Genomic DNA, 21,249 nt, shown 5'->3' with positions numbered 1-21,249 from the left:
TATCAGATCAAGACCATCAATCCAATGGGACCTTGTTTCTTTTTTGTCCGTTAATCACTTTCCTCATTACACAGCTCAGCACCCATTGTTTCTTGCAACCACTTAGGAGTCCCTCCATCACTTACTTACTCTTCCATTCTGAAAACTCCTATCTCTGGAGGAATCCCCTGGTTTGCCAGCTATGCTTCCACATTGGCAGTCCTTTTGCTGCTGCAAGATCATGCCAGTGTGTTTATTAGCAGCATTACGAATGACTGAGACTGCGATTCAGTGGGACCCTTCCCTTCCTGCTGTTATTGTACCTGGCAGGTGACATGTTCAGTGATTCTTCAATTCTCACTACTGAAGTACTTAGTATCCTATTTCTTCGGTTTGAGGCTTACTCTCATTGGAATCCCATTTTCCCCATCACCTCAGGACGCTTGCTCCATTAAGTATCCCTTATCTTTTCCCTACCTTTAACTTTACTGGTTCCTTCTGTATTTCTCATGTATTTCAGTGTTAAAAAGAAAAACTTCTGCCATACATCTCCTTTTAACATTGCCTCTCCTACCCTATGTTTTCTTCACAACTAATTTTTGGGAAAGTGTAGTTTGCATTCACTGTTTCTACATTCTAACCTTCAAATCATTCATAAAAATAACTGAAGTTTGAATTCCATCCTAACACTCCATTGATACTCTTCTCACAAATCTCCTTACTGCTAAATCCGACTGACAATTTTTAGTCCTTATCAAACTTAACTTTCCTGTAACATTTTCATTGTCTATAACTCTCCTTCCTGATCCTTTTTCCTTTCTTTGCTTCCATGATACCACATTCTCCTCATTCTTCCTCTTCAACCTCTGACTTATTATCCTCTTATTAAGTACTGGAGTACTGGTGTTCTCTAGAATGTGGCTATTGTCTTTTCCCCCTTCTTAGTCTCTTCCCTTCCAAAGTGACACCCTCCAGTCTGTGACACCTGAGACAAATTACTGAATGTGTGTGTTTTTATCATCTTCATAATGGAAAAAATTAGAACCTACCTCATGGTGTTATGGTGATTAAATGAGAGAATGCATACAAAGACCTTAGAAAGTGTCTGACATGTAAGTGACTCAATATGTATACTATTCAGATATGGGAAGATTCAACATCGAAAATACATGAAATTATCCCCAAATTAAGTTATATAATGACTCTTCTGTAGAGTCTTTCTTCAATAAGACAAAAAGCAAAGGTCATAAAATAAGTAAATGTGTGTAAGATAGTAAATTTTTAAATAAAAACTTAAAACTTTATAAAGAAAAACTACAGGAAATTTAAAGGACAATGAATCTATTGGGAGCAAACAAATATTTTCCATACTTACATCTGACTAAGAATCAAGATCTAACATTTATAAAGAAATGCTATGACTATATTATATAAGTAAAATGAGAAAAAGAGCTAACAGAAAAGTAAACAGGATATGAGTTGCAAATCACTGAAGAGAAAATACAAATGTCAAAAAGATGCTCAATCTTTCTAAATATGAAAAATATGCAAATTAAAAATCTTAAGTTTTATTATTAATTTTAAAAATCCATACAAAAGCAGAATAAATAGTATGATGAACCTCTGCATGCCCAATAGCCAGCTTCAAAAATTATCAACAAATGGCCAATCTTGTTTCATATATTCATTCCCCTCTCCACTGAAATTTAGATATACCTTTTACCCTTTGATATTACTGAATGTTGAGGAAAGTATAGAGAAATAGTTTCCTACACACATAGCTGAGAAGAGTTGAAATTTTGTGAAGTATCTATTAAACTAAAAAATGAACACAATGTAAAACCCCAAATTTCTGCTTTTTTGGCATTTGCCATAGAGAAATTCTTGTTTAAAAGATTTATTTATTTAGGGGCGCCTGGGTGGCTCAGTTGTTAAGTGTCTGCCTTCGGCTCAGGTCATGATCCCAGAGTCCTGGGATCCAGCCCCGCATCAGGCTCCCCGCTCAGCAGGAAACCTGCTTCTCCCTCTCCCACTCCCCCTGCTTGTGTTCCCTCTCTCGCTGTCTCTCTCTCTCTGTCAAATAAATAAATAAAATCTTTAAAAAAAAGATTTTATTTATTTATTAGAGAGTGAGTGCTTTCAAGAGAGTGAGACGTGGATGGGACCCCAGGATCATGATCTGAGCCGAAGGCAGATGCTTAAGCAACTGAGCCACCCAGGCGTCCCTAGAGAAACTCTTTTAAAAAACTCTTCTGCATTTGTACAAACAAGTGTGTAAAATAACTCTTATTGAATTATTATTTGCATAAAGAAAGTTGGAAACAACATTGGTGCCCAGAAAAAGGATAAATAAGCTATGGTATAACATATGTTAAAACAAATAAACTATGGTATGGTACATCCATACTATAGGATGCCACGTGGCATTAAAAAGTGTGAGCTATCAAAGAAAAAAAAAGAATGAAATCTTGCCATTTGCAATGACGTGGATGGAACTAGAGGATATTATGCTAAGCAAAATAAGTCAATCAGAGAAAGAGAAGTATCATATGATCTCACTGATATGAGGAATTTGAGAAACAAGACAGAGGATCATAGGGGAACAGAGGGAAAAATGAAACAAGATGAAACCAGAGAGGGAGACAAACCATAAAAGACTCTTAATCTCAGGAAACAAACTGAAGGTTGCTGGAGTGGAGGGGGGTGGGAGGGATGGGGTGGCTGGGTGATGGACATTGGGGAGGGTATGGGCTATGGTGAGCACTGTGAACTATGTAAGACTGTTGAATCACAGACCTGTACCCCTGAAACAAATAGTACATTATATGTTAATAAAAAAATTTTTAAAAAAAGTGTGAGCTAGATAGATTTTATAATGTGTCAAAATATCTGAGAAACATTGTTGAGTGAGAAAAGCAAGCTGCATGATAACACACATAGTATGATATCATTATTTAAAAAAAAACATGAGAAGAAAAATGATTTTTACATCTATCAACTATCATCTGTATATCTATCAAACTATGTTTGAGAATGGTATAAAGCAATCTTCACAAACAATAACAATGGAAGAAAACTATTAGAAAAGACCCAAGAGGGGTCGATGAATCCAGTCCAGCCTGAAAAAAATCTGTACCAGGTTTGAAAAATCACTCCATTCTCCCGTGTAAGATGCTTAGAAGCTTTTTGAATCTAAGTCCCTGTGTTTTCCAGTGAAGCAGCTGTAAGAGGCGCAGAGGCAGGGATGGCATCCGGAGACTCTGGGGCATCCGCTCATTTCTGAGTCAGACAGGGGTCACGAGCGGACTTGGACCAGAACCACCAGCAACACATCAGAGTATGTCCTCTGAATAAGACCATGGCGCTTATGAAAATTAACTACTTTCTCATCTTCTACCTCAGTTTCTCACTGCTCACCTACATAAAAAGTAAGCTTTTTCCATTTATTGAACTTTTGGCACCTTTCCTGACTTAAATATTTCTAGCAAATAGCTGATAATGTTGCATGTTCTACAGAACACAACACTTAAAAAAGATGTACAAAGAATTTGATATAAGCAAGTGTCCTGTGTTAAGTCAGTGGTACCAGCCAGTGTGAATAATATTGATTCTATGGTTTCCAATAACTAGACATAGAAAATGTTCTTTTTTAACCCTTACAGTGGCAGTGAGCAGGGGGTTGAAATGGCCACATAGAAAAGAAGGTATTTTATTGTGTTTACACTTTTACAAAATAGATTTGGCACTTGATAATTGGTATCCTTTAAAAGGAAGTTCATCATAAGCTATATTGCATTTTATTCCCAATACGACGTATTTATCTTCACTTTTAAAGAACTTTGTATTGCCACCTTTGCTCTCATAATCAAGCGGATAATCTCAATTTTCCCCAAAGGATAATGGTTCAAAGCACCAGAGAGAAATGGGCTTCTTTTCTATTGTGTTTGCTTCTGTTTTATAAATGAAGATACTATATTCCACAAACTTCCCCAAATAAAAAGAGAAGTAATGTTTCTAGGGTATCTTGTCAGATGTATCACAGTGTGGAAAATCAAAGGAGACTGAATGGCCTCAACTGTGTGTTTATGAAGGACAGTAGCTACTGAATACATTTAAAATGAAGACAGGCAGAGTGTGTGCTTGTCAAAGGGGCTATGTGATTTGTGTCTGTTGAATTTGAATATCAATAAGGCAAAGCATAGAGCAGCAGCCATTGAACAAGACAACTTGGCATTAATGCACAGTGTTGTATAATCTGGGTCACCTTCTGTAGCCAGTGCGATTGTTACTTGTACAGTTTACATCTGAGCATGTATCAGAGGTTGGGCAAAGATAGGAGTAGATTCTATAGGTAGGTAGCGCAAGGCAATTACAGAAAATCCAGGTCAACTTTAAATAAATGAACAGTAAAATTTTACCTGATTGCAATACACACACACACACGGGATTTTGTTTTTTTGGTGATGTATTTGTTGAAAAGCGTTGTTATTTAAAGATTTTTTATTTCTTTCTTTTACTTATTTGACAGAGAGAGACACAGTGAGAGAGGGAACACAAGCAGGGGGAGTGGGAGAGGGAGAAGCAGGCTTCCCGCTGAGCAGGGAGCCCGATGCGGGGCTCGATCCCAGGACCCCGGGACCATGACCTGAGCCGAAGGCAGACGCTTAACTACTGAGTCACCCAGGTGCCCAAAAAGGGCTGTTATTTAAATAGCTATTCATCCTCCTTGAAACTTCAAGTGGGCCCCGTGCAATGGGAAGTGAGGAAGGGAAGTGTTATGTTGAGATATACAGGTGGGGAAGAAAGGAAGCAAAAGAAAGGACACATGAAATGCAAGGTGAAGTGAGTTTACAGTACATTTTATAACAAAGAACTTGTAATGTTAATGCAATATGTATTAAAATTCCTAGCATTTGATGCAGTTAGCTTTTACGGAGATGAATATATAACCTCTAAAGCAAGCATCTCTTTTTTTAAGGGTCTTATAATTATGAACCTATAATTATATACAAATAATTCTGAGTGGGTGATTTTATTGCTACACTCTAAGTACTTTGTAATTATTTGATTTATTCTCTAGCACACTATTTCTAGAGTTTAAAAAAATCTGAAGCTTCGCTTGAATTTTTAAGCAGGCCAACTTTTACCTGTGTTAATATATTTGCTGGCAAGACATGATGATATTGCCTTCCGTGTTAAAACACTTACTTTAGATTTTTTTTTTGTACCTGACTTTAAAACTTTTACAACCTGGCCTTAGCCCTCTTTTCTACCCTTATCTTTTAGTACTCTTGAAAACGTTCCAGTCAAATGAATAAAATAATAGCTAGTTGTATAAGTTTTTAATGTGTTAACAATATATATATGCTATATTCCATTTAATTCTTATAACAACTCTATAAATAGATACTATTATAATCAATGGCATTTTATAGAATGAGACCAAGACTCAGATCGCTATATCAGTATATCTCAGCCTTTGGTGCACCTCAGAGAGCTGAAATGTTCACTGGAGATTCGGTCTCTCAAGTACAGCCCCAGATACTTAGTATGCCTGGGTAGATCCTAGGAGCCTATAATTGATCAAGCTCTCCATTTCAAATGCAGGTGATCACAAGTTCTGCATGACCCAATAAATTTTTCTTGAGAACTTTATTGAGAACATGATGGTGCTAGGAATCATTAAAATAGTAAAATATAAACATATCTCTCTCCTCAAAGGGATTATTTAAGAGAGAAGGTTGCAAGCATTATTCCCATTTAATATACTTAACCTACATATCAAGTAGAATTTGTGATTAATTCTGTTTTATAGCTAAAGAACCTGAGGCATGTACAAGTTCATTTACTTGCTCAAGGCCATACTGCTAGTGAATGGAGGAACTGGGACTAGAATCCAGTGGTCAGCTCTGCATTCTGTGCTCTTAATTCATGTGTAGCGATTCCCTTGAAGTGATAATGTGGAAGACCCTTAATACGCTGCTCAGAATATAATAAACACACAGAAAATTTTAGCTATTAAGATCATATTAGTTGAATGAATCAATGATTTTTTCCTCTTGAATTTTGAAATATATTCCCTTAAATTTGAGAGAAAAGAGTCACCTTTGGCTACAAACTATATATATATATATATATTTTATAAAAGTGGTACCTTGCTCTCCTACCAGTGGCGTGCCATTTATATTGTTTGTCCAATGTCCTACACTCTTTATTTCCTTCTGGATGAGCACATGGGACATGAAGAATATTAGAGCAGGGTTCAGGAAGTGATGTTCACTTCCGCTTCCTGAGCTTGTAGATATTCCCCTTTACCTGGAGTGGCAATGAATTTGCTATTACTCTCCCAGTTGTTTTCTTCTATGTTCCACAATTTGCAAAACTGGTTCTCATATATGGAGTCAACTGAATTTTAACAATTCAGGAAGATCTATTATTTTTTGCTTTTGCTGTATGAAGAGAGAATTTTATTGGCGTAAGACTTTCCTTTAGTCCATTACTGGGGGCTGCTTTAAATAATAATAGCACCTTGTAATAACTCTCTATGCAACCTTAACATATGAACCTGTTGAGAAGGGGTTTAAAGAAACTATCACAATAAAGCAACCATGAAAAGTCATTTATGGCTATATTTCACTAGTCTTTTATACATTTGGAGGTAAATTGAATATTTTCTATGTAAATGCCACATTTAGACTAATTTAAAAGTCATTGTTTTAATCCACCTTCAAAGCATGGTCTTAGTATATAAATAAAACATGGTTTGATGGAACTATTATTAAAGTTATTTAAATAACTTCAGTGACTTTGGGGTACTATCTAGTCTTCTAGAACCCTTCAGCAATTATTAAGTAACTGAATTCGAACAGAGTTATTTTAAAGAATATTTTCTTTTCAATCTGTCTCAAGTATAAAGAATAGAATCTATAAAGAGATGGTCTGATTTATCCAATCTTAATGCCATTATCAAGAAAGACGAGTTTGCTCAATGAGTTACAGAAGGTTGATGTTATTCATTAGGGAGTAATCACCCACTCTCCTTTAAAATTCTACAAGTATGGAGACATTTAAAAGTTTGGTATTCACTGTGCTAGTTAATATCCTTGCAACAGCAGGTTGTAAATTGCCTACATAATTATTAGAGAAAAAGATATATTTGCTTCTTCATAAAATAATTATCTCATCAGCTTATAATAAAATAGTTTCTACTTCATGAAGGTTACTCACTATTCCCTAAATAATATAGCAGAATTAATTTTAGCTTCTTTTTTTTTTTAAGATTTTTTAAAATTTTTTGTTTGACAGAGAGAGAGAAAGAGAGCACAAGCGGGGGGGCAGCAGGCAGAGGGAGAGGGAGACAGAGAAGCAGGCTCCCTGCTGAGCAGGGAGCCTGATGCGGGGCTCGATCCCAGGACCCCAGGATCATGACCTGAGCCGAAGGAAGACGCCTAACCATCTGAGCCACCCAGGTGCCCCAGAATTAATTTTAGCTTCTATTTTTGGATACTTATCTAAGGTGAATCAGATTTTTCTGAAGAATTGCATTTTTTCATTTTTTTTTTTTTAAGAAAGGATGGAGGGGCTGAGGGAGAGGGAGACTCTTATGCAGGCTCCATGCCCAGGGTGGAGCCCCACACAGGGCTCAATCTCACAGCCCTGAGATCACGGCCTGAGCCGAAATCAAGAGTCAGATGCTTAACCGACTAAGCCACCCAGGTGCTCTGCATTCTTTTTTTCATTTTTGGTGATTTTAAAAATTATCATTAATGGTATTAAAATATCGTATTTTGAAATTCAAGTGGACAAGAAAAATCAGTTTTTAGTTACCTTTTAAATGTTACCGCTGATTTCAAATAAATAAAATCTTTAAAAAAAAAAAAAAAAAGGCGGCGCCTGGGTGGCTTAGTCAGTTAAGCGTCTGCCTTCAGCTCAAGTCATGATCCGAATGTCCTGGGATGGAGCCCCGCATCAGGCTCCCTGCTCTGTGGGGAGCTTGCTTCTCCCTCTGCCTGCCGCTCCCCCTGCTTGTGCTCTTTCTCTGTCAAATAAATAAATAAAATCTTTAAAAAAATGTTACTACTGATTTATCAGGAAATCTGAGATGTCCAATTTTCTCCATTTAGAAAATGAAAATTAAAGTATATCTCTTTCCCATTCACACCATCTCTGTTCATTCTAGGTTCAGCTTTGTGATCTATACTTACATTGCACGCTGTATTTATCTTCCATGGTATCAAAATTTGGAATTATTATTTTTGTGTTGATTCATTTCTTTTTTACCTATGAGATTATACTACATGACTCTAAGGAACATGGGTGTTTTGCTAACTTATGTATCCTAAACCAGTGGGAGGCAACTGTGTAACTCAGGGTAGTCACTCATGGAACAGTTACTAAATAAATAAATGAGGGAATTTTTATAATATTTGCTATAAGAATTGAATATCTTCCCTTTTCATGACACTTTTGCATGATTTTTAAAATTCTTACATTAACTTTTTTATAATAGACTTAATTATTTTAGAATAATTTTAAGTTCACAGAAATACTGAGAGGATGGTACAGAGGGGTCCCCTCTATCTCACACCCAGTTTCCCCTATTCTTAACATCTTACATCTGTATGGTTGATTTGTAGCAATTAATGAACCAATATTGATACATTATTAACTAAAGTCCACGGTTTATTCAGATTTCCTTAGATTTTACCAAATATCTTTTTTCTATTCCAGTGTCCCATCCAGGATACCATGTTACATTTAGTTGTCCTGTATCCTTAGGTTCCTCCTGGCAGTGACACTTCAGGACTTTCTTGTTTTTGATGACCTTGACAATTGGGAGTACTGATTAGGTATTTTATAGGATCCTCCAGTATTGGAATTTATTTGATGTTCTTTTCATGGTAAGACTGGAGTTATCGGTCATTGAGAGGAAGACCACAGAGGTAAAATATCATTCCCATTACATCATATCAAGGATACATACGATCAACATGATTTGACTATTGATGTTGACCTCAGTCACCTGGGAGGTGGTATTTGTCTGTACGCTACTCTTAAAAAGGAAGTCACTATGCCATCCCACACCTAATGAGTGGGGATTTATGTCCCCCCACTCTTGGAGGGCAGAATATCTACATAAATTATTTGGGATTCTTCTGCATGAGAGATTTGATTCTTCTTGTCCATTTATTAATTTATTCAAGTATTTATTGATATCAGCATGGACTCATGGTTATTTATTTTATACTCTGGGCTATAATCTAATACTACTTTATTTTGTTACTCAAATTGTTCCAGCTTTGGCCACTCAGAGTTCTTTCAGTTGGCTCCTGTCCTCTTTTAACTTACCCCCTGTCAATGTGAGGTGCTTTTTTTTTTTTCCTTTGAAAACTACCTTACTTTCTGGCTCTACAAGATGTTCCAGACTTATCTTGTGTATTTCCTGCCCCAGCCCTAGCCTAAGCCCTCATTCCAACAGGCCCTGGTTCCCTTGTACTAGAGAATGGCAAACTAAACCAAGATCTAAATGTAAGGTATGCTTGTTGCCACTGGGGTGTCATTTGTTTTAGGCCACCTTAGTTGACAGAGCATAGAAATAAATGTGTGTATGTTAATATGTGTATATATATATATGTACATCAGTACATATTAAGCTAGATATGAGTTAATACTAATACCTCTAACTTTATTATCACATGGGTTGGATTGTCCTAGCTTCCTCCCCTGCTTATCTGTAAATTCCCACTCTAACAGTAAGAAATTTGGTTTCTACCATCTGCCATCCATTTATTTATTTAAATTCAGTAAATATAGTTTTAAAAGTACATAAAATATATAACAGCATCAAATTCTTCACCCATAATTCTGAAGAAATAACTATGAGTTTGAGTATAGCACGTATGTGTATTTCCTTTTGTCTTTAATCTTAACACTCTGTCTGTTTCTAATGCTACTTAAGTCAGTGCCTTTTCCCTCACCCCCTTCTGTGTGATTGTCTCATGCATTTATAATACAGTTAGATTGTTGTGTCACAGTCAACATTCCTTCCTGGAATCCCTTGACTTTCGAAATGATTTTTAAAATTTGCATACAATAAGGTTCTCCCATTGTGCCCTAAAGTTCTGTAGGTTTTGACAATATGATACATTGCAGTATTATACAGAATAGTTTTCCTACATTAAAATTACCTGTGCTTTACTTTTTTTTGACCTTCCTTTCCTTCCCAACCCCCAGGCAATCCCTGATCATTTTATTGCCTGTAGAATTTTGTCTTTTACAGGATGTCATATGATTGGAATCATAAAATCAGACTAGCTTCTTCCAAGTTGCAATATTCGTTTTTAGGTCCTCCATGTCTTTTTGTGACTTGACTCATTTCTTTTTATCACTGAATAATATCCTGTTGTATAGATGTACCAGTTTGTTTATTCATTTACCTATTGAAAGTTATCTTGGTTTCCTCTAGTTTTTGGCTATGGTATCAATTTCCTTAGGCAACTGTGACAAAGTACCATAAACTGGGTGGCTTAAACAACAGACCTTTATTCTCCCATAGTTCTGGAGGCTAGAAGTCTGAAATCCAGGTGTCAGCAGGGCCATGCTCCCTCTAAGACTCTTGTATAAAATATTTGCCTCCTCCTAGCGTTTGGTGGTGGTCTTCAGTCCTTTGCATTCCTTGGCTTGCAGATGCATCACTTCAATCTTTAATTACCTGGTGTTCTCCTACTGTCTGTCTTTTCTTCTTCTTACAAAGACATCAGTCATAAAAAAAAAAAAAGATATCAGTCCTATCGGATTAGGACCCATCCTACAAACATCACCTTAACTTGATTGCAGCTACAAAGACCTTGTTTACAAAAAAGTTATAACCACAAGTTCTAGGAGTTAGGATTTCAACATATCTTCTTGCAAGGGGGCACCTGGGTGGCTCAGTTGGTTAAGCATTTGCCTTCAGCTCAGGTCATGATCCCAGGGTCCTGGAATTGAGTCCCCCATTGGGCTCCCTGCTCAGCAGAGTCTGCTTCTCCCTCTCCCTCTCCCCCTTCCCCCTGCTTATGAACACACACACACACACACACACACACACACACATACACTCTTTCTCTCTCTAAAATAAATAAAATCTTTTTAAAAAATATATCTTCTTGGGAGATACAATTCAGCCTATAATATCTACTCAATATAACTCTGATATATGATGAAACTGCTTGATTAATACCTCTTTTATTGGGCAAAATTAACTTCATATGCAAACTGAATTATAAAAAGATTTTTAAAACATGTAAGTGGTCAATACAGTGTGCTCATATTTTGCTCCTATTTTTCATCTTTCTTTACACTATTCCCACCTTTTACATGTTCAACCCTCTGGCTTGAATTGAGTGCTCAGAAATCTTCTCCTTTATAGATTTGCCCTATGAAATTAAGTTAGCATCTGATTAATATTGAGAGTTGGCACTAGAATTGGGCATAAATGTGTTTCCATATTTTCTTGGGACAAATAGCTTAGCTCTTTACCTAAATAAATGTTCATTACTTTAAGCTGCTTTTCTTTCAGAAATTGTATTTGTTACTTGGGGCACCAAAAGATTACTGTGTCTTTCATTATCAATCTAAAACACTGATTATAAATTACTATGCATGCATTATTTGTTGTGTTTATTAATATGACTTTCTTTATTTTCCTCTTATGTTTTTGTCATAACAGTGAAATTAGAGAAGGAAAGTAACTCAGTCATCTAGCACTAGATCCTATTTGTTGATATTGTTAATATTTTTTAATCAATCTTCTAGAGTTTCTTTCCCAATTTAATAAAAAGCAGCGATTTTTCCAAAGTTTTACAGCAATATGTTAGGTAGATTGTCTTATATTCGCTAGCTTTTCCTTTGTTCTCAGCAAAGTTCTGTTAAATGGAAAATTCAAGCCAAAAACAACACTAAGGGACACAGAATGAGAGAAGACACTGTGGTAGGAATGGGAAGGACTATTTAGAGCTGAATGGTTTTGGCTGCAACTGAAAGTTTCTTGGTTCTAGAGGGAAATCAAGATAAGATTAGTTGTCCCTAGCCTCAAGACAGGATAATTAATCAATGTTCAAAGTTTTTTATTCAATCACTTTATTTATTCCACAAATATCTACTAAGTCCATATGGCTGATACTGTTCAAGGCTCTGAGGATGCAGTAGTCAAAAAAGAGACCATAATCCTTGCTATTGTAAAGCTTATACTTTAATGGGGTGAGAGAGACAAAAACCAAGTAAATAAGCACAATATGTAATTGTGAGCTGGCAACAGTGCTTTGGAGAAAAGCAAAGGATGAGAGAAAGAAAGCAGGTGAGATGTGAGGATATCTGGGTGAATAATATTTTGGCAAAGAAAATAGCAAGTACAAAGGTCTTGAGGCAGGAATGTGCCCATAGTGTTTGAGATATTGCAAGGTGTTCAACATAGCTGGAGGAGATTAAGCAAAATAAAGCAAAGTCATAGGAGAGGTGTCAGTTATATGTATCTATTCTTACAGTGATCCTACACAGCAGCTATTATGAAGCCAATTAAGACACCTAAGGCCAAGATAGCTTATGTAAAATATTTAAAACACAGTTCAAATATTAAATATATTTTAGGTGATAAAATAAACATTTAAACTCAGGTCTGTCAGGTTCTAAGCCTCATACTAGCTCACAAAAGCCAAAAGGTAAACATTCAGGAATTTTGCATGTCTGTTATTAAACTACTCTAGTTTGCAGGGGTGAAAGTAATTGCATCACAGAAATTTTGGCAAACACAACAAATCAGAAGGCTTTTTTAAAAATTATTATTCCTAGATCACTAAGTATCTATTTCACCTTTAAAACTTTTCCAAATTAAAAATGTTTACAGTTTCAACTGCTATCCCACTCTTGTGACTAATTTCTGCAGAGGCAGGAATTGCTCATCTGTAACCTAGATTACTCTCACTGTAGTCTTTTTGGTTCTTTACATAATTGTCCTGATAATTCCTAATGAATAGTTCTTTTCTCTAAATTCAAAATTCTTTGACCCTTTAAAATAAGCCTACTTTAGGCAAATTAGTGAGAGCAGGCGGCTAATGAGGTTGCGTTTATGGTTCAATCTCAGGACATTTCAGTCTGCTTCACGCAGAGACCAAGTCTATTCAACAAGTAATGGTCTGTCCAGTCAGTGTCAGATTTGTAGTTCTGAGCACAAGGACAGAGAATGAAAAGAACTCTTAGAAAACTGAGTTTTCAACTACTGGAAAAATCAACTGCAAGTTAGCAGCAATAGGTAGATGAATTATTGTGATTTCTTATCTTTCTATAATTTTAGTTATCTTTCCTTCTAAATGTAGTTGAAGAACAATTACTTATATTTTTAAATATGTAGCACCAACTTTTAAATACATAGAGTCAGGACATTCAGATTCAGGCCCTGGTCCATCATTATTTAGTTGCCTGTCCATAAATGCATCATTTAAGCTCACAGGTCTCTAATTTTCCTCACTTGTAAAATGAGGGGGTTAGATTATATAATTACCAAGTTTCCTTTGAGATCTACATTTTATGATTCCATGATTATTTTAAATAATTGAATCATAGAGTTTCATAAGTAAAGGGTATTTTTAGTAATCTCACCCTGTATGAACTACCTTTCACTAGGTTATGTTGCAGCAACAAACAAAGTCAATATTTGAATGGTTTAAAACAACAAAGGTTTATATTGTGTTTCCATAGTACAGTTTGACTACAACTCTACTTTGTGTCTTTTTCATTTAGGGACATAAGTGGAAGGGACGGTCCCTTCCCAGAAAATGGTGTTTTTATGGCAGAGGGAAAAGAGCAATGGTAGAACCATGTAAAGGCTCTTAAATCTTTAGCTCATATGTGACTTACATCACTTTGGCTCACATTTCATAGTCCAAAGCAGGTCAGGTAGCTAAGCCTGATGTCACTGCACAAGGGATGTATTAAGACAGAAAATATTTAAAACAAATAATATAGTCTGCTCCATTTTTTCTGTTGTTTCCAACTTCCAGGAAGATATTTCTAAACAAATTTATTTAAGTAACCATGAATATCCAAAATGAATGAATAATAAAAATTTAAATGACACTGACAAACATTTCAACAAATACTTATTAAGCAGTTAATATGAATATGGTATTGACTATAAAAAAGACCATTATCCTCTGGGCATATCCATACTATAGTGGAGTGAACAGATGTATAAAGGCTGTTCACACATTGCCAAAGAGAATAATCACACTCTGAGATATTGCCAGATGTCTGTGCACTGATCTGGGCATTCTTTCCAGATGTAGAGATAGAAAATTTAGTCCAAAAAAGGTCAAACTAGTCTTGTGATATGAAGAAATATTTTCTTTTTTTTTAAAAAAAATTTTTATTTATTTGACAGAGAGAGAGACAGCAGGAGAGGGAATACAAGCAGGGGGAGTGGGAGAGGAAGAAGCAGGCTTCCCGCAGAGCAGGGAGCCCAATGTGGGACTCGATCCCAGGACCCTGGGACCATGACCTGAGCCAAAGGCAGACGCTTAACAACTGAGCCACCCAGGCGCCCCCGAAGAAATGTTTTCTGAAAGGAAATGTAACCAAACTTGCCTTGAAATCACTGGCCCTAATAAAATTATACTTTGATTTTAATTTCAACTCAAATTTAGGGAATAGCTTATCTAGTTTGTATGTTATAAATTCCTATTTCTCTTTATCTTCATTTCTTTTTTTTTAAGATTTTATTTATTTATTTGAGAGAGAGCTCAAGCGGGGGTGGGGAGGAGCAGAGGGAGAGGGAGGAGGAAGCTCCCCACTGAGCAGGGAGCCCCACGACACTGACAGCGGGCTCAATCCCAGGACTCTGGGATTATGACCTGAGCCGAAGGCCGATGCTTAACTGACTGAGCCACCCAGGCATCCCTTCATCTTCATTTCATTTATCATTTGAACCTTGAAAGGAAAAACAGTTTCTCCCTCTACTCACTACCTTACTCATATCCAACACTTCAACACTTCTAGCCACCAAATGTGTGGGTTTTCCCAATTCTCTGTGGATACCAACTCGGTGTCCTATAATTTAGTTCAATTCTGACACTATTTACCTGGGGTCAGTGCAAACCCCACAGGTTAAGGGCTCTGTCCCACCAGACCACCCACCCCCACCTTTCCCACTTCATTTACCAATTGCAAGTCCAGGTTGTCACTCATGCTTCTGACAGACTGACTATAAACCAGAGGTTCCCACAACCACTTTCTCAGGCTTGATAAGTTGCTAGAGTGGTTCACAGAACTCAGAAAAAAACAGTTTACTTACCAGATTATGGACGTATTGTAAAAGGATACAGCTCTGGAACAGTTAAAGGGAAGAGATGCATAGGGCAAGGCATGGAAAATGGAAAAGGGTGCAGAGTTTTTGTACCCTTTCCAGACACCTCCACGTGTTCACCAACCCGGAAGCTCTCCAAACCCCTTCAGTTAGGATTTTTTTTTAATCAAGGCTTCATTACATTGTCATGATTGATTAAGTCATTGACCATTGGTGACTAACTCAACCTCCAGCTCTTTTCCCCTCCCCAGAGATCAGGTGATGGGGCTAAAAGTTCCAACCATCTAATTACAGGGTTGGTTCCCCAGGCAACTAGCCCCCACCCTGTGGCTATCTAGGGGCTTTCCAAAAATCACCTAATTAACAAATACTGGTGTGCTTAGAGGGCTCACTATGATTAACAAGACACTCCTTTCACCTTTATCACTCTGGAACTATTTCAGGAACTAAGGACAAAAGACCAAATATTATAAAAATGATGCTCCAATGGCTCTTAGGAAATTAGAAGAGTTTTAGTTGCTGTGTGCCAGGAACTATGGATGAAGACTTACATCACAATATCACACACCTCTACCAGAGGTTGGGTTTAAAAAAAAAAAAAAAGAAAGAAAAAGAAAAAGCAAAGCTTTACATTTTAGGTGTCATCGCCTAAAAATTACATCAAACGCACTATTATAAGAAGCTATAGTTAAGAGATAAACTGAGGCAAATTACACATATTAAGTTTATTTGAACAAAAAATCTATTCGAATCAGGCCGTGCCAAATGGGAAATGGAGCATTTCCCTGACAAGAGCTAGGGGAAGGACTGTTACAGAGAGAAGGCGGAAGCAAAGTAAGGCAATTATTTGGCCAATGCTTAAGCTGTTGCTTTTATTTAGGAAAGCCTACTTGGCTGTTTGTGATTGGTTGTCCTTAGGTTTTGATTCCTTAACCTTGAGGCTTTCCAGGTATAGGTCTTGGTTTGTTTACGAAGGCTTGCTAAGGCATTAGGGGCACCTCAGTGTAGTCGCCTCCATGTTTAATTAATACTTTCTGGACTAAAAGCCTTAAGAAAAGTCTCTTCAATATGCCTGTTATATTACTGACTGTATCTCTACATTTTCTCCTAAGCTAATCATAAAATAATTAAAGAATTATTTTCTCTATTTATAAACTTAAATAATTATAGAAATAAACAGAAATCTCCTAACTAACCTCATTATATCTAATTTATTTTGCCTCCTGGCTTCCTTTATGCAACCCTCTATGGATGGAGCACTGAAAACAGGGTATGTATGTGCATTTAATTTTCTGCTCAGCTGCAGCAGCTGGCTGACTAGCTGTTGAACTGTTTGAGGTTCTGAACAAACCCTAGAACTAAGGCAAAGTTTGTATAAACTTGCGGCTTTCTCTAGGCTTAGAAGAGCAAGAAGAGATGAGATGTGTCCATATCGAGGGACTCAGTGTCAAAAGTAGAAGCAACCCAATAAGCCCTACTCTTACCTAAAAAATTTTTTTGTTTAATGTACTTTTCAATATAGGCATATCACACATTCAGAATTTGGAAATATTGATTCCAGTATTCACGAGACCTCTTAAACATTGCACAATTTAAAACTTTTGGTCCCTCAGAATTATATAGCCCTTATAAAGATATACTAAGAGAGTTCTGCCTCCAGACTTTTGGCTTTATGAAGGAAAACATTAATATAAAATAACTGGCAATCATAAATCAGAAAACATAATCAAGGGAGGGAGATGCAAGGGGAAGATCATCAATTAAGCCTGTAAATAGTTTCCACCTGTGAGTAATGAGCTACTGCTTAAGTTATGAGAAAGAAAGGGATTAAATAAAAATTATTTATTGTGTATTCATTGATGTGAGATGGTGGGATCTGGGAGTGAATAATCAAGAAAGAATTCTTGAGCCATCTTTGGTGGTTTTATTAAAGCACGAGGACAGGACCTATGGGCAGAAAGAGTTGCACTGGGATTGTGAGGAATGGTTGATTATATACTTTCAAACTGGGAGGGGGTTAGGGATAGTGTAAGTCTCTAAGGAATTTGGAAGCAAGGTTTCCAGGACCTAAAGGGGCTAGCTGTTGTTAGGAAAAAGTCAATTACTACAGTCTAGTAAAACCTGAGTCATGAGACCCTTCAGATGTAGATCAGTGGGTCATATGCTTGGAGGATGATTGCTAACATCTATCTAAGGTTGCCTTTTGCCCTTAGCAAAGTATTAACATTGTAGCAGTTGAGTTCCTGGAGGAAGGTCACTCTGCCTGTCTGAAGTACTTATCAATGGGCTGTTAAGTTGTAAGGAAATTTAATTTTTTTCTACATTTCTTTTGCCTTTGTTATCCACGTCATTCATTACCAGTGAATGTGCTACAAGGATAATTCCAAATATCAACATACTGTATATCCTCAAAGGGAAATTTGTTGTGAGACAGATGATAGACTTTCAAAGAACCATGAACTTGGGGAATAAACTGGCTTTTAAAAAATCCAAATATCATACTGACCATGTTTTCTACCAGGCACATTTCTCTAAGGCATTTTTATTTACTCTAATAGGTAATCATTTTTTCACTTTAATATTGGAACTGCTTAGAGTATAGATTATCATAGAGATATAGCTTATTAATTCTTAGGGTCAATTATAGCCCTACCATCAATATAACCATTTATTTTTTAAATGAAGGGTAGTTTTCATGTTCTTTTTCTTGCAAACATTTCACTGAATTTTCTTACTTAACTCTTATTTGTTTTTGTTGTTTTATGGCATATCTTAACCATGATTTGTAAACTATATCAGTCAGTGAGGTTTTGTGTATAGTAATGTTTTACACAATTTAATGTGTAAAATAAACACATGGGAGGTGATTTAAGTGGTGGATTTTTATGGGTTCCAAGTCCAAATGTTATGATTCAGTTATTCCTGGGTGGGACCCAGGAATCAGTTGTTTGTTTGTTTTTTTTTTTTAAACAAGCCTCATGTGATTCTGATGCATGTTATTCACAGACCAGACGTGTAAGAGACACTGATACATAGTTTAACAAAACAGGACCTGGGAGATTATTAATTCTCAAAGTGTGGCAAAGGCTGGTGTGAGGGAAGAAGTGGGGAGAGTAGGGGAGTAACGGGTAAGAAAAAGGCAAGAAGCAACCAAGGGTGTGGTGCGTTTGGGACCTATTAACAGAAAAATGCACCAGTGGGGCAGTGATGTGAGATAAGGGGGTGTGGGTGGGGTCCAGGTAGAAACAGGCTTTAAAGGCTATAATGAAGAGTTATCTTCTTGTCAGAGTTGCTCAAGTGTTTTCACATCAAGGCCCACAGAGAAAGGGTAATACATGCTTATCACACTTGCCCACACTGTCAAGACTGTTGACAGCCAAGGATGACCACCTGGGGCCTCCTATAGCTCTGGCATTCCTGTAACCTCTCTTTGCACACATACTGGGGAGAGCCACTAAAGAAGATGGGAAGACACTGAAGGGCTTTAAACAGGAGTGTTGAATGCTCAGCCTTGGCCTCAGTGAGGATGTACTAAGGAGGGGAAAGGCTGTAGGTAGAGAGGCTTAGCATAAAGTGATGGGGACCTGAAACAGTGTGGTCATAGCAAAGAGGAGGAAACGGGGAGGACTTAGAATACTTAGGGGGAAATCAGCTTAGCATTTGGTGAGAAATGAGTGAGAGGGAAAGGGAGTATAGTGAATGATGACTTCCAGGCTTCTAAATCTTAAATGGTATGACATCATCTCAAATAGTAAATGCAAGGAAGAGTGCAGGCTAAATACCTACAATTGAAATTTTTATTTTGAAATATAATGGGGACATTCAGGTGAAGATGTCCCTTAGGCAGTTGGAGATGCCCTTCCAAAGTTCAAGGGAGAAAGCCAATTAGGAGATGAAGATTTGAGTCCTCACTTGCTAATAACTATCACTGAGCCCATACTGTAGACGATTTACCATGATAGGAACAGAAAAAGTCTAGAGAGAAAATCTATAAAATTTTTTTACATTATGGATCAAAGCCTTAAATATGAATGTTCATACCTAATGACCCAGTAACTCTTCTAGGAAAATAATAATTGAAAATGAGGTCAAAGATTAACATGCCAAGGTAGCTGTAACATTTGTATATACTGAGAAATTAGAAATAGCCCTAATGAAATCAAACACATTCGTACTAAGAAAATATTTGAAACATAAATTGTGTTGCTTTATGTTCTAGTATCTAGAGTTGCTTTCAAAAGATAGAAACACAATCCAGTAACCAAAATTAAATTAAAGCAATTTAAATATTTTGTGGCATCTCTCAAACACATGGAAATACAGAATATAATGCACAGAAAAAAACTTCAAAAGAAATACTCTTTCTCCATTTTTATGTTTTCAACATCTCTCACTACTTCCCCAGGTCCAATCTCTCAGCCTTCCCAGAGATCCTTCCTCTTGAAGGCCTTATAGGTTCCCCCTTCTTTTTCCCTCTTTGAAACAAATCTCAACCCTTTCTTATATAAGTCCCCTGTCTTGGATTCTCAAATCCGTTTCTCTCTTTCCTCATTATATTAATTTTGCATCAGAAAAACTCACGGATAAAGCTGGCAAGGATAAAATGATTCATAGAGGTTGGAAGAGGGGTAGGGAAGATGAGCAAATAAAACCAAATTTACTCTAGAGGGCAAGGAAAGGGGGAAAGAATGTCAACACTTATGCAAAAGTTAACTTTTGTCTCCCCAAAAATATAAGTGAAAAAAAAAAAAAACCACGCAGAATGTCAAATTGTGTGTCATGCACAACATATATGTGATGTAAAAAAATAGGTAGGCAAAAAATCTTTAATAATCATAAAATAGAATATAATTTATACTATCTTTTATTTAAAAATAATATAGATATTCTAACAATAAACTTTAAGCCACAGAACTCCTGCTAAGAGGAGCTATTTATAGACAAAAATATTAAGTAAATATTTCCTATTTTTAAGATGCTGAAAATATATGCTTATTAGAGAGAAATCAGTTTTGAAAATGTGTAAGAAATGAGAAATACTTTATTTCAATCATAAGCTGTATGACCTTGACCTGTTTTACTTAAAATCTATATTTTCTCAGCAGCAAAATGGAAATGGTGATTATTTCTAACTGCATTGGAGTACTGTGAGGATTAAATAAAATAATGTATGTGTGACACCTTCTGCTTTACCAGGAATTGTGGTCTTAACTTCAGATTGAGAAGCTCAAGATTCACAGTAGGCTTCAAGCACTAAGGTTGGTTATCTTTAAGACAGTTTACAGGCACCTGGGTGGCTCAGTCATTAAGCGTCTGCCTTCGGCTCAGGTCATGATCCCAGGGTCCTGGGATCGAGCCCCGCATCGGGCTCCCTGCTCGGCGGGAAGCCTGCTTCTCCCTCTCCCACTCCCCCTGCTTGTGTTCCCTCTCTCGCTGTCTCTCTCTGTCAAAATAAATACATACAATCTTTAAAAAAAAAAAGAAAGAAAGTTTACAGGACAAGCATTGTGGCACATACAACATAGCAGTGGTCTCATGATTCCTAGGTACAGCTTTGGATGTCCCAAACATCCTGCACACTGGGTGTGTGTAGTCACAAGAAACAAAGTTGATGGGATACAACTTCAAGCTCTGCGAAGCCATCAGCTCTGAGGGCCCTTCAGCTTTTATATTGAGCCATATGCATATAACTGTCTCGTCTAATCTCCTCAGGTTACGCGAATAGCTCCCACACTGCAGGGCAGCTCCATTTCATTAGTTCCCAATCACTCATTAAACAGACTGGACAATGAGTTTCAAGTGCTTGGTCCAGCACACAGCACTTTCGTTTATCTTATATGCAACATAGGTAATTTATAACCATTCCTGAGTTGCTGCTGCAAGACTAAAGGTCAAACCTTCAGGCATGCCTGACTCTAGGGAAAAGGCCAAAGAAA

General features: G+C 36.8%; 1 protein-coding gene across 1 annotated transcript in view; it reads left to right on the top strand.

Moving 5' to 3' along the window:
* The first annotated feature begins 3,202 nt into the window (after window positions 1-3,202).
* The window catches only part of CRB1 (crumbs cell polarity complex component 1), a 214,742-nt gene continuing 196,695 nt past the window's right edge, over window positions 3,203-21,249 (top strand). The window contains exon 1 of the mRNA XM_032422495.1: window positions 3,203-3,407. Coding sequence (XP_032278386.1) covers window positions 3,338-3,407 — 70 coding nt within the window. The 5' untranslated portion in view covers window positions 3,203-3,337. The remainder of the gene's footprint in view (window positions 3,408-21,249) is intronic.

This window comes from Phoca vitulina, unplaced genomic scaffold (assembly GCF_004348235.1).
Source record: "Phoca vitulina isolate PV1807 unplaced genomic scaffold, GSC_HSeal_1.0 scaffold26, whole genome shotgun sequence".
Classification (NCBI taxonomy): Eukaryota; Metazoa; Chordata; class Mammalia; order Carnivora; family Phocidae; genus Phoca; species Phoca vitulina.
This window is presented reverse-complemented; position numbering and strand designations above follow the sequence as displayed.